Raw genomic sequence first — 13,552 nt, 5'->3', positions numbered from 1 at the left:
AGGCCTGCGGAGCCCCCCTCACCCAGTGGGCACACTTCCCTGTTGCTGACGCCCGTGACCACCTGCCCAAGCCTCGCTTTCCGGCGCTCTCCTCCCCAGCCCCGGCAACCAGGCTCCACACAGACACAGCGGCCAACAAGCTGCACCCTTCTCACTGGTACATCAGGTGTGCCCACATGAGCTTAAAGTTATGCACCCACACAGGCGCTGATCACCACATCTGTGGTCCCAAACCACGGGCACTGGTGGTCCTCCTCCCCTCAGTCTCAGCTCCCTGCTCGTCAGCCAGAACCAGCCTGCCCTCCGTGAGCCGTGGGCCGGAGCCTCTGGAAGAGGTACCCATGCCGCACCATCTCAGAGGCCAGTCATCATGTGGAGACAGAGGCGTGGGTGAACATGCGAGCCTGAGAGGACAGGGCTCCTCCTGGGCCTGTGTACCATTGCCGGCAGGATGCCCGGCTGGAGGGCAGACCTCTCAGCCCCCCAGTTCCCAGATGGAAAGTGGGGAGCCCCCGCCTGTATTCCAGAGTGCTAAGAGTTTCCAAGAAGCGCACATGTTAAAAGGACCCCCTGCCCCATCCCCTTCCTATCCATCCAAGAAGGCCACGGCAGAATCGGGGATGATAAAGGGAAAATGGCAAAGTCAAGGTTCAGGACCATGCAAATCCTACAGCTGCTGGGGATGTGGCTCATAGGGGGAGTGTCCCTTCCATGCCAGGCACTTCCGACCAGTCCTTACACAAGCAGCAGGGCTCCTAGCTGACCCTTCCCACCTTCGGGCCTAACGCAGAACATGTGAAGGTGAACTGGCGACTGTATCCTAACCCCCCTTGCTTCAGGAGGCAGTGCCCACACCCCGTCCCAGGCTTCTCCCCAGAAGGCTGCCTCCCGCCTCTGAGCCCCTCACTCAGAAAAGAGTTCCTGGGAGCCAACTCCTCTGAGAATGAAGCAACCCAAATAAAAATTTTAAAACCCAGAAGCTCTTTCTCTCCTGCCCCCTCCCCCTCCACTGGCAAATGAAAACAAACAAGAAATCAAAGAGGCCTTTTGTGTGAGCACCGCGCTGACACTGCTGGGGCCTTTGAAAGGACTTCTGAATCGGACACTGAAGGATAAAATAACTGAAGCGTGGCAGCTCCTGAGACAGGGGGGTGGGGTGGGGGTGGGACTGACGGGGCAAAGAGAAAGAGGGGTGGGGAGGGAGACACCTTCTTCCCAAGGCAGAAAGGGGGATGTTTGGCTGTACCTTCTCTGCTCAGCGGCTGCAGGACGCCAGGACAGAGGGGGGACTGGGGCACAACCCTCTACCCCTTTGGCCTACCTTCCTCAGCATCCCAGATTCCTGCAATTCTAGAAGGCGCTGAGATGGGCCCTGCCTCCTCCTTCACAGCCCACCTGGAGCTGTCCTGTGAAGCCCCGAGGGGTCTCCCCTCGCCTCTGGCATGGATCACTGTTCACATCTATAGGTCGGTGCCTTCTAGAAATTATCAGGGGACCTTTGCTCAAACCTTGCAGGCCACAGGCAAGAGTCTCTCATCCTTAGAAGGACCTTGCTCACAGTAGGTTCACCAAGTGTGCATGTATTTCATGAATAAAGAAAATTCAACCATCTTCCTGCAGTGCCAGAAAGTAAGCTGAAGCCTCAGGAAGTCCTTCCACACGTCTGGCCCCCAGCCCTCCTGCTACAGAGCTGCCCCGTTTCCTCTGGCTGGGCGGTGAAGCACAGCTGGTCACCATGCTCGGGCTCCCAGGTCCCCTCTGGCTTATTCATGGGCCGAACTCTGCCAGCTCAAACTCAGACAAAGACAGTTCTTTTTTTTCCCCTTGAGCTACAGCTTCCAACTCAGCCCTGACAGTGAGCACTCCACCAGGACCCCCTGCACATCGCAGCCAGCGGGGACCCCTGACTGGTTGGAGGGATATGCCACATAGTCCTAGAATGAGACCAGCCCGGGGGGGCTGGGCGTCTCCGGTCTCTTCTTTGGGGTCACCGCCTCGGAAGTCAGCCTGAACTGTATTATCCCTTCACACCACCAGATCCAAGGACCCCGTGTCACAGGATCAGAGTAAAGGCGGCCTGGGCAGGCTTCTCAGGTATGCAGCCTAGGCCATCACGCAGACCCAATGCTTGGTTTAATGATCTATCGTCTCTTTGTAGTTCCTAATCATTTTGAACCAGGAATCCCTCATTTTCATTTTGCACTGGGCCCCACAAAATACGTAGCTGGAAGGCCTAGCAAATCGTGTGGCTACCTTGGGATCTGCTTGAACTTGGAGTTTCCGTGTCCAGTATAGAACGCTCCAGTTTAAGGGGGCCTCCAGGGGGTGATGACCAAAATGGCAAGTGCACAAGGAGCTGTGTCAAATGTGGGAGGCGTGAGAGACTGGCAGCGTTTGCCCTGGAGAAGCGACAGCTTCCTGGGAAGAGGGGTGGAGAGGAACTGTGAGCCCTGTCTCCAGCACTTGAAACACTTCCGTGTTACAGAAAAATGAGCTCTCACCTCGTTCGACCCTTAAGGCCGAAATAAAACCAATAGGTAAAGGTGACAGGGAGATGTCCTAGGACTCAGGGGGTTGTAACACCAGAACCGCAGCAGCTGGCATCCCCTACTTGCCTGCTATGTGCCAGTACCTTTACGTGTTAGCTGTTCAGTCCCTTTAACCATCCTCTCAATTAGCTGGACAGAAGACTTTTACAACGATGGAAGCTGATCCTCGAACCACCGTGACATCTCTTCTGGGACACTCTCAAAGGCATCTAACCCTACACGGGTGTATCTTGCTGGTTTTAGGAATCTGGTAACTGGGCTACACAGTCTTCAACAGCCCTGGCACCAGATGGCGCTGCCTCAAAAACAGACCAGCGGCCTTTCTGGGCATGGGTGAAGAAGCACCGGGGCCTCAGGAGGAGCAAGGCCTCCGGAGAGGGCAGCTGGTGTGCCCTTGGCCACTCCCATGCACTCACACCAGGGCCACCAGAGGGGGCCAGGCATCCAGCAGAGGCTTGGGGGATGCCACTAGCACCGACCACATCTCGGCAGGGCTGACATGGCGGGCCAGTGCCCTCCGCTGCCAAGGAAGCCCTCTCTTGGGCCAGAGAACCCGCACTCACTGAAAAGCCCAAGCTCTGAAGCAGACAGTGACAAACAGGGAGCTCTTACACCGAGAAGGGCAACTCTGCACTTGGGAAAATTCACTTGGACAGATCCTCAGGTGCTAATCCATTTCCTGGGACAGGTAAGGCCCAGCTGTCCCCAGACCTGGAGGCAAGGAGGGAGGCAGAAGCTCCTTTCGGAGCAGCACATTGACCAACGCAGGGGAACACAGCCTGCCGAGTCCAGACAGGGAAACTCTACAGGAGAAATCATCAGGTCCCTTCCACAACAACAACCCAACAACTGCCAGGAAAGAAACCAATATGAAGAAGGAGGAAGAGGGGGAGGATCGCCTAGAGCTTATGAGACTTCCAAGACAGAGCAACCCACTTTAGTGCATGAACCTGATCAGGATCCTGATCTACACAAACAAAATTTGGAGATTATTAGGGAAATGTGAACACTGACCAGCCAAAGAAATCATTTTCAGTGTGATAGTGATATTATGTTTCCATTTTTCAAGAATCTTTATCTTTAGAAACATGTGCAGAAATATTAACACAGGAGAAGCTATAAGGCCTGCATTTTATTCTAAACAACCCAGAGTAGGTGGGCATCAGGGGCTGTGGATAAATCGAAACTAGCCATAAACTGGCACTGGTGATGGGAGTTCCTTCTATGTATAAATTTCTCTGTAGAGAAAAAGCAGAGATAAAGAAAAGAGCCACCCCCTGAACACCTGGACTTAATGGGCCTCCACTGTGTGCCTGTTGGAGGGATCTGACGGGGAGAAGCTGACGTTTTCATTCAGTAAAGCATTTTATTACTTTCAGATTTTTTCTTTTCTAGGATGGAGGTCTAGATTAAGGATGGTCTGAAGATGCCCGTTTACCTTCAGATTCTTGCAGAAGCTTTGGGGAGTGTATAGCCATGCTTCCAGACCAGTTCAGCCACCCTTCCTTACCCAAGCATCCTTCCGCCTGGCCCCAGGTTCCCCTCTGTCTCCAGCCACTGCCCTGGGACACCCCCTTTGGATGGAAGGACAACGTCAAAAATGTACAACCTCCTTCCCATGGCAGTACTCTCTGACCCGGTTCTGCTTCAACATCCCCTCCTGAATGGGAAAGGTACCCAGCAGGAAGGCCACCCTCATGAAGGGTGCAAAACACTCTGAGTGGCCTTTTAGGACCCTGTGTTCTGGGAGTGGGGCTCTTGACGTCACATACACTCGTCCTTTAGTCCCTCTCAACCATGCCACTTCTTAAAGCTTCATGTGAGACAAAACAAGGGCCCACAAGGGCCATGGATGACGGATGACAATGGCGCTTGCAGGGGAAGCCACACCCCCAAGCTTACCATCACAAGTCTGCTTGTCATCAAACCTGGCACACCAGTTCAGCCCAGATCAGGTTCGTCAGCCCATTTGAAGGGAAGGACAGCATTTCTTTTAGAATCTAAAGTAACCCTTGTCTGAGCCCTTGCTGCCCCAGCCACCAACCCTGGTTTATACTGGAAGCAAGGAACAAGTGGCACCCTACTGAGTAGGTCTTTGCATGGACATGGAAGAGGAAGGTTGTACTACTGGCCTGGCACTGTTTGGGGGCTCAGCCAGCAGAAGACATTTGTGAGTAAACTGGAGTGGTTTGGAGAGAAAGCCATGCCCACCGCTTCATGCAATCTCAAGCCATCTACCCAAGGCCCATGGGTAGGCCACACCATATCCACTTACCCTCACTACCTCAGAAAGGTGCCCTCAAGTTAAAGCAATTTCAGCAACAAAATTCCTACCTTCCTGAAAACTATCTGGAGTCCAGGGACCTGAACTGTTGACAAATTATAAGAAAATGTTCTCATTTCTCCACTCAGCTTTTGTCAAGGAACTCAGCCTCAGCTGGGACAGAGGGGGCCACGACTACATGTGATGGGCATGGATTTACTCATATTCCTGGGAAAATCTTCTCATTATGTCTAGCGGGCAAGTAGGGGTGCCACCCTTCTCCTTACACCTGTCTGGTCAGTCCAGGAGCCAGCTGGCTGGTCAGGAAATGGTCTCCATCACACATACTTCACCCTACCTTGGCCCCCTGCTAGCAGCAGTAAAAAATACAACCTAAAATAAAAGAAGTCAGGGAAACAGCTCTGCTACAGGATCCAGCTACAGATCAAGGTAGAGGAAGCTGGCTCAGGAGGAAGATGGGTATTGATTTCACCTTAGAGGCCCTAGATCCAAAACTGAAAGGTACAGAACTGCCCCCCCCCCCCGCCCCAGAGGAGCTATCTGACAGACACAAGCTCAGGTCTTCAAGCCTGCCCCAACCCACTTCCAATACCACTACCTCCCATTCTGATTGCTGCACAGACAGAGAATCAGGGAATAACTTTTAATTTTTGCTTTGATCTCCTTTCCAGAAAGAAAATAGATGAACAAGGAAGAGGACCAGCAGTTGGTCATTCTTCGTGAGGGGGCTGTGATAGTCACACAAGGCCAGGTACAGGCCTAGAAAGGTCCACAGAGGGAAATACAATGGGGGGTGGTGGTGGAGGGGGGTGGTGTCCCCTGCCTCCATCCAACCACCAAAGCCACTTCTCAGAAGAGAGAATGAACAAGAAGAGAGGCCTAAAATATCACCTTTTCCTCCTCCTGAGTTTCCCAATATATAAACTCTTAGTGCTAATCCGAGTTGAGTCCTCAATCCTGACGCAATACTGAAAGTGCCCCAAAATTTCCTTTCTAGATTAAGTCATCTCTCTCCTCCCAACATCCCAAACAGGCAAGGGGGTAACCACAGCAAAAAAGTGAGTTGCTTTTCTTTTTTGTGAATGAACAGGAAGGAAGATACACAGACGCGCGCACACACACACACACACACACACACATATTTGCGGGAGAAAGAACATTCACTAGAGTTGAAGTTAAGCCACATTCTCTTACATTCGCATGAAGAGAGAAAGAAGGGGGGGAAAGGAGGGGGAAAGGTTGGAATGGTGGAAAGGAAAAAAAAAAAAAAACAGAAAGAGAAAGGTTTGGTAGCCCTCTCATTACAAGTTGGTTGGGCATAATGTAAACACACTTCTGCCTTGCTTAATCACAGAGTGCCGCCCGTTTAGGTTTCAAAGGCGGCAGTAAATTGGGCGTAGCTGAGTGGAGGCTAAAAATTAACCAGCCATCTCTGTTTCAATTTGTAAGAAAACAAAAGCGGAAAGAAATTATAAAAAGGGAAAGGGTAGGGAGGGAAAAAAAAAAAAAAAGAACAGAGGAGAACTGAACCACCACAACCCAAAATGCAGGGTGAAATTGGAAAAGCAAAGAGGAGAGAGAGGTGGAACTACTTGGAACACAAAAGAAAAAGGAGATTTTACAGAGTTTTGATTGTTTGTTTCTTTAAGACCTCTTCCACAGCAATGCCTGCTCCCCCCCACCCCCAGCAGAGGTGTTGGGGCTTGGGGCATCCACCCCGGGGGTCTCACTACTTCAGCTGAGACCCGCAGGAGAAGGGGCAGTAAAGGGGAAGAGCGCAAGGGAGCTCTGCTCATTTTCACTCTCTATGAAATCGAATGACTTTTCTCCTCTCCGTCAGCCAAATCCCAGCCAAAACAGCTCCCGCCTGGGCATCTGGGCCCCAGAATCTGCCCGCCTCTGCCTTCTTTCCTCTTTTCTATTCATTCTGTTTCAGATCCCAGGATTTTACACGCCCCTCTCTCCACCGAACCACTGCCCACCCCGCTTGTGCCAAATCTGGCTTTTCCCCAGGACTTGAGGGGAAGCTGCAGGAAAGCCGGTACCTGCTCCCTAATACTTTTTCTGATTCATTTAAAATCAGAGCAAGGAGAGGTTTTTTTTTTTTTTTTTGGTGATGGTGGTGGTGTTTCTCACAAACTCTCACCATCGCGGGTAATTCAAGGGCGTCCTGGCCCCAGTCCTAGGACCTGCAGCGTCTTTTGAGTCCTCCAAAGATGGAGAAGCACGAAAATCAAATCAGTAACATGGCAAATGAGCGAAGGAGGAAGAACGGAGCAAGTGAAGGGAAACAGAAGGGAAAGGGGAACATCAAACGAGCTGCAGGCCTCAGCAGAACGGGTGCACCAGTTAGGCCCCTGGTGTGTACATGCGAGGATCCCTTGGAAGGAAGAGGTACAATAAACAGAACAAATGCCAGCAAGTGAAATAAAATGGGGCGGAGGGAGAAGGGGGGATTGAGAGCAACCTACCCGGAGTGTGGACAAAGTAAGCCAGATAAAGATCCAGTTCTTTGATTGTGACTCCAATGTGATGTGGCTGCACGCACAGGCCGGGGTTCGAGCACTGGGGCGACTTGTAGAGCCGCTCCCCGTCAGTACTTTCCAGGGGGATCCCCTTAAACAAAATCACCATGACCAGGTCCAGCCTCCACACCTTGTCTGCCTGGCGAAGGCAGTCAATCCGCCGGATCTTGCCCTTCTGGTCGGGGTTGGAGAGCACACAGCAGGGGGGCTTCTTGCCCGTGATGGTCAGCACAAAGTCCTCCCGGAACTCGGGCCGGATGTCTTTGCGCAGCTTGGCCAGCAGCCGGGATGCCCACTTCTGCTTGATCTCGGGCTTCTCGCCCAGCAGCTCGTCCTTCACCGCCCGCTCCTCGTCCTTCGACATCCGCTTCTCGTGCTTCTTGAAGTACTTGCGCTTCCGCGCCTGCAGGTTGAACCAGGTGTAGGAGAAGGCGCGGACGTGAGGCAGCAGCGCCTCGATGAACGGGTGGAACTCATCCTGCAGGCGGCAAGCCGGGAGCATGCGGGGCGAGGGGAGACGGGAGGAGGGGAAGACGGGGTGAGGGGGGAAAGAGAAAAGGAGAAAAGAAGCGTTAGAAAGGGGGCACAAGTAAAATCGCCTTCTCCTCCTCCTCCCCCCACCCCACGACAATTTTCTCTTGCAATTGTTCTAGGAAAGTGTGGTCTGGAGCCGCCACCAGCCTAGCCTGCCGCTCGCTCCCATCTCAGCCTCAGCAGCCAGACAGAGACACCCAGAGCCTGAGCACACACCTATTCTCTCTCTCTCTCTCCCTCACTCACTCACACACACGCGCGCACAGACAACGTTGCCGTCCACACACACACACGCGGCTGGTATCCCCGCCAGGCTCTGTCGCGCCCATGACATCTCCATGTTCTATGCAGTCTCGAACTCGTGTCAGCTCGCCCCGGCACGGAGTCCAGTCTGCACGAATGCCCGTGGACGCACACGCGGGCGGGCGAGGGCCGCTTCACGCCCCGACACCGGTAGGTTTTTGGCCACCCCCAGAAGAGCGAACATGACATCCACGAGTCAGCGAGCCAGGAGAAGGATTTGGCTTCCCCCTCCCCAGGCTGTTTTCATTCTCTCTTCTGCTCCGATTGGAACATCCACCCCAGCATTTTTTAAATCAGATCTAAATCCTAAATATGTGATTTCAGCTTTGTTATCGACACCAATACTAATGTTAACCACAGTCATAAGGAACAAAACGCTTCTTGTTAGCACAAATAAGGTGGTGGTCTCAGCCACAGTAGGGTTAAAAGCTACGGGGGGCATCCAGTACCCCGTCCCCACTGACCCCTTCACCCTCTTTCCCACTCAGTCAGGTGACAGAGGGCCGGGCTCTCGCTTTTTGTTTTTTGGTTTTTTTTTTCCTCTTTTTCTTTTTTGCTTGTTTGCTTGTTTGAAGTTTAAATAATAATTGATTTCTGTTTACAAAAATAAAACTGGAAAAAAAATAAATAATTACCATTGATCTGAAGCACCCGGCAAAGCCCAACGCCCGATTCTGAGCTTCTGGACTCAACAGAGTTGTGAGTTGGGGGCGGGTGGGGGGAGGGGGCGGGGGAGGAGCAGGGGAGGAAGGTAAATGTTTTAAAGGGGGTTATTATTGGTGTTCTGGGGACTAGGGGCCGGGCTTGGGTGGATTCTCAAACCCTTCCCCCTCCCCCCCCATGCTCCACTGCACAGAAGGGGGAAATTAATATTTTTTTTAAAGGAGCAAAAAGAAAGGTCAGGGATAGCAAGCAGAGAGAGGGAACGAGTCGATTACCACACATGCCAGGTAAACAAAAGCCAACAAAAAAATTTTCTTTTTTCAGTTTCACCCCCTGTGCATCCTCTTCCAGCTTTTTAAAAAATAAATAAATAAAAGAAAAATATGCAAAATTTAAAAGTCAAAAACCTACCTCCCACCCCACCCCACCCCCAACACACAACACGCCCTACCCCACCCCTGTGCAAAACAAAACAAAAACAAAAACGGGGGTGGGGGGAAATCGGCAGCTGAAGAAAAAGGCTTTCGGCTTTGGCAGCGGCACAGGGGTGTAAACTTCGGGCTGCCTCCCTCCGCCTCTGAGCCTGATCGCAGGCAGAGGGGGAGCTCACAGATTCCCGGGGAAGAGGACGAGTTCGGACCGGCTGCAGACCGTCGCTGGCAGAAGCGTGCAAAAGAGGGAGGGAGCGAGGGAGGGAGGGAGGGAAGGAGAGAGAGAGAGAGAGGGAGAGAGGGAGGACGTGGATGGGGCTGTGTGTGTGTGTGTGTTGTGTGAGTGTGTGCGTGTTTGTGTGTATGTGTGTGCGCTGGTTGGGTTTGGTTTTTTTTTTTTTTTTTTTGCTTCTTTTCTCTCTCAAACTCCCTCTCTCTCTCCCCTTTCATGCTCAATCCCCATCCATTCGCTGGTGCCAAAGCCAGTAAAAAGGGTGGGGGGGAGAAAGGGGGGAGGGAGACAGAGAAGGATCCACCTATTTGGCAATGAGACATCCTCGAGCAGCCAATGGCTGCGTCCAAGGGGAGGAGGGAACCGGGCAAGCCGAGAGGGTGGGGAGAGCCCCCGGCAGTTGGAGACCAAAAACAATTTGCCCAATCGACAAGTTCACGTCTAATGAACAAGCAAAGTCCAGCAGTTATGAATTTTTCATTCCAGGCTCCTACTCGGGTCCATTTGGCAGTGGCCACCCAGCAAATCTGAAGGGGGTTGAGGGGGACTGGGACTGAGGAAGACATAGAATTTTTTTTAAAGCCAGAAAAATAAATAAATAAAGGCCTGACTCCGGGCGGGCTGGCGGGCGGGAGGGAGCCCCAGAAGGCCTTGGGGAAAGCAGCTGCGCCTTCTCTCTGTGTTTTGGTTTCAGTCTCTTTCTCTAAGACCCGCACACTCTTTTTCTGGTTCTATTTCTTTTTTTATTTATGGGACGCACAGGGGCGAGTGGAAGTTTTCCTCCCCGGCCATACACACGAGCCTGCCTGCCGTGCTATGAATAGAAAGAGAAGAAGAAAGAGAGCTTGGAAAGTGTCGATGCCAGCAGCACTTCCAGGGCAGGGACCCGGCGCCCAGGGTGCGGCCACCCCTTCCCCCAGCCTGGCGGCGCTCACCGGAGCGCTCCCAGGCCGGGAGGCAGGCCCCCAGCACTGCCCGGCCTCCCTTTCCCCAGCCCCCATCGAGCTCGGTGCCTCCCTCGGCCCACACCCAGCCACACACGCTCCATTAGCGGTGAAGAGGGATGCCAACGCAGTGCAGCTCCGATCGAGAAACTGCAAGTTTATTAAAATAGCCTCCTGTCACAGCACTCGGCTGACAAGCACTACACTCAGCCACAGACACAACAGCCAACCCCAGGGGGAGTGACAAAGGCAGGAAGGTGGACACAACTTCCAGACCCTGAGCCTTGCCACCCCCGAACCACCACCACCTCCTAAACTCTTAGTTCTTTGCGCTCTCCAGCTCCGCCTGCTCCACTTGCTCTGTTTATAGAGTTCCTGGGTTGGAGGAGGGTGAACACTCACCTATGCCCCGTTCAGATTAAAGGGCCCAAGCCATACCGAGCAAGGTATAAGAGCATAAAATAAGAAACCTGAGGGAAGGGAGGGATCTAAGAAAGGAAACAAGGCAGAAGAGAGCTCTATCAGGAAATGTGAGACAGCCTTGGGGAAACCGAGTCACCCCAAAGCACTCCCCGGGGAACCCCTGCTCTGGGCCTTCCTCCCAGGCGGGAAGGGGAGCATGGGGGAGGGGAGCCAGGAGTGTGGAAGTCTCCGCTGGGTCCTTTCGGGTAGGGGCTCCAGAGCAGCCAAGCTTTAGGCCTTTGTAAAGCAGTTAAGGAGGAGACAGTTATTAAAGAAATGGAAGAGCGGAGGAGGAGGTTAACACCAACCAGGAGAGGCTGACCCTTCTCAGAAACCAGTTCCTACCTTTGTCCTCTCCCCAGGTGAGGCTCAGCCCTCAGCTGGCAACAGAAAGAAGGTCACTGCTTACTCTCGCCCCTTTCTTCCCCATCTGAAACACTCGGTGGCCTTTAAGCCCAGCAGAAAGATTCGAGGAAGAGGGCGAGGGGTGTGCCCCAACAAAACAGGCAGCCCCGAGCCCTTGCTGGACCCAGACAATGGGGAAGGCGCCACCTAGCACCTGGTACCCCAGGCCAGGCCCTGACTGGCCTGAAGTGAGGTCACGGGCGGCCCGAGAGAAACAGTTAGAGGTGAGCGAGCAAGAGGCAGGTGTCACTGCAAGACAGGCCTCTTAGGGTGGCATTCAATAATTAACATCACGTTAATAACCACCTTTGGTCCAATTAGCCAAGGATGTTAACTGAGTAACATGAGATACCAAACCTTGCCTCTTCATCTCAAGACGAGATGAAACAAAAAATAAATAAATGAAGTCAAGATGAGACAGTAGAAACTACAAGTGAGTTTATGTTTGGCATGGTGTGTTTTTCTGGTATTTTGATTCATACTAAATATTGGACACCAAACAGAAAATGGCCAACATGAGCCTCCTGAAAAATTCTATCATGTTCCCTCTCACAGACCACCCTGCCAGGCGCTAAACATAGGTCAATTCTGAATCCTGGTGTTACAGTTGGGCAGGTGGCAGGGGAGATGACAGGTAGAAGGATTCCACTGGAAGTTAGGGAAACAGGACAAGATCCTGGATGAAGGGAGAGGTCAAAGGTCGATGGAATGGTGGAGAGACTGGACATAAAAGTGTCGGTCCCCGGAAGACCAGTGGAGTGTCTCAGTGGAGCCTGGGGACCCACTGTGCCCCCTCAACTCTCCCTTAACAGGAGGAGCAACCTGGAGCTTCCGAGGAGATGAACAGGGAAGGAGAACAATCACCATTTGTCCTTCACCTGCCCTGCTGGTGGGGTGGCCAGCCACCTTGAAGGTGGGCTGAGGGACTCCCAGGCAGCACTCTCCTCTCACCCTGCTGCTTCAGAGGGAGGCCTTCCTGGGTGAGCAGCCAGGGGAGGGTGGTGAGAAGGTCTCTCTCTCCCTCCTGCGGGGCACACGGAGAAGAATCGCTCAGGTTCCATGAGAAACACTTGGCATGCCCCACCCGTACAGCCCCCTCCTCCTGAATGCCACCGGTGGCAGCTCTGGGTCCTGGACACGCCCTTCAGAAACCCCAGACAAAAGGGGACTGTCCCCCTTTTGTTAAGAGAGCAGAGAGGCTCCTTCTGGAAGATTACCTGTCCCAGACCCAGCCTCCTTCTCTTCTCCCCTTGGTCTCAGGTCTCGGCTGGGAGCTCAGATACTCTGCACCCCAAAGAGAGCCAAGACACACACACACACACACACACACACAAAACCCCTCTGAGGATTCAAGGCTTCTCCGGGGCTGAGTCACCCACAAATGCAAGGGCTCAGGGGCTGGAGGGAGCAAGGGGACAGGCAGGCCTTGGAGGAGAAGGAGAGGGGAGGGAAGAAAGGGAATGAGACAAAAAGCAACGAAGGGGTAAGGAAGCCAGTGATGCTGGTGAGAGAGTAGTAAGCAAAAAAAGAAAATTAAAGACAACAAAGGGAAAAAGCAAAATTTGGAGGGGAAGGTATTTTCCCTCATTTAAAACAAAAATCTGAGAAGTCAGAGATTAGACTTTTAAAATTCACATGAGCTTCTAGTTTGTGGAAAGGAATTTTTCTGCCTTTGCTAGAGAAAGGCCTCTCTCATTACTGTCACGTATATAGAATTTGATTTTTTTTAAAAGCAACAGTTTTCACGGAAACATTTCTGAAATACCCATGCTGGTTTTAGCCATCACTAGGAAAAATGTGCCTCCAAAAGAAAAAGAATGAACAGGCCACAGGGGGGGGAAAAAAAAAAAAAAGAGGGAGAGGGAGAAAGAAAGAGAGAAGGAAGACCAATCCTAAGAAAGACAAGCTGGGCCCAAAACTACAAAAAGAGAGGACAGAGAAGGAAGGAAAGAGGACACAGCTGAAAAGGAAAAATGAGCGAGGAGAAAAGATAAGGACTCTAGGACAGGGGCAAAAAAAGAGAAAAAGAAGATGATGAGGAAGAAGGAAAACCAGCGAAAGTGACTGCTTCGAGCTTGAGAAAGTTAAATGCGTCGTTTTTCTAAAAATCGACAGAACAAATGAGGCCTTGTGGATTATTTGAGGGGAAACAGGGAAATGTGAACAGAATCTCACTCTTATAGACAGTATTCAAAATCTTCAAGGAAACAAAATAATTTT

At 52.2% G+C, this 13,552-nt stretch overlaps 1 protein-coding gene across 10 annotated transcripts in view; it reads right to left on the bottom strand.

Moving 5' to 3' along the window:
* Positions 1-13,552, bottom strand: part of NFIX (nuclear factor I X) — a 97,377-nt gene that overhangs the window by 61,745 nt on the left and 22,080 nt on the right. For 7 of the 10 annotated variants that reach the window (XM_043466852.1, XM_043466851.1, XM_043466847.1 and 4 more), the window contains one exon: positions 7,305-7,836. In XM_043466852.1, the coding sequence (XP_043322787.1) occupies positions 7,305-7,836 (532 nt within the window). Of the gene's footprint in view, positions 1-7,304; positions 7,876-8,181; positions 8,287-8,830; positions 9,238-13,552 lie in introns of those variants that run through there. The other 3 variants (XM_043466853.1, XM_043466850.1, XM_043466857.1) reach the window with 3 other exon arrangements.

The sequence above is a fragment of the Cervus canadensis genome, chromosome 4 (assembly GCF_019320065.1).
Source record: "Cervus canadensis isolate Bull #8, Minnesota chromosome 4, ASM1932006v1, whole genome shotgun sequence".
Taxonomy (NCBI): Eukaryota; Metazoa; Chordata; class Mammalia; order Artiodactyla; family Cervidae; genus Cervus; species Cervus canadensis.
This window is presented reverse-complemented; position numbering and strand designations above follow the sequence as displayed.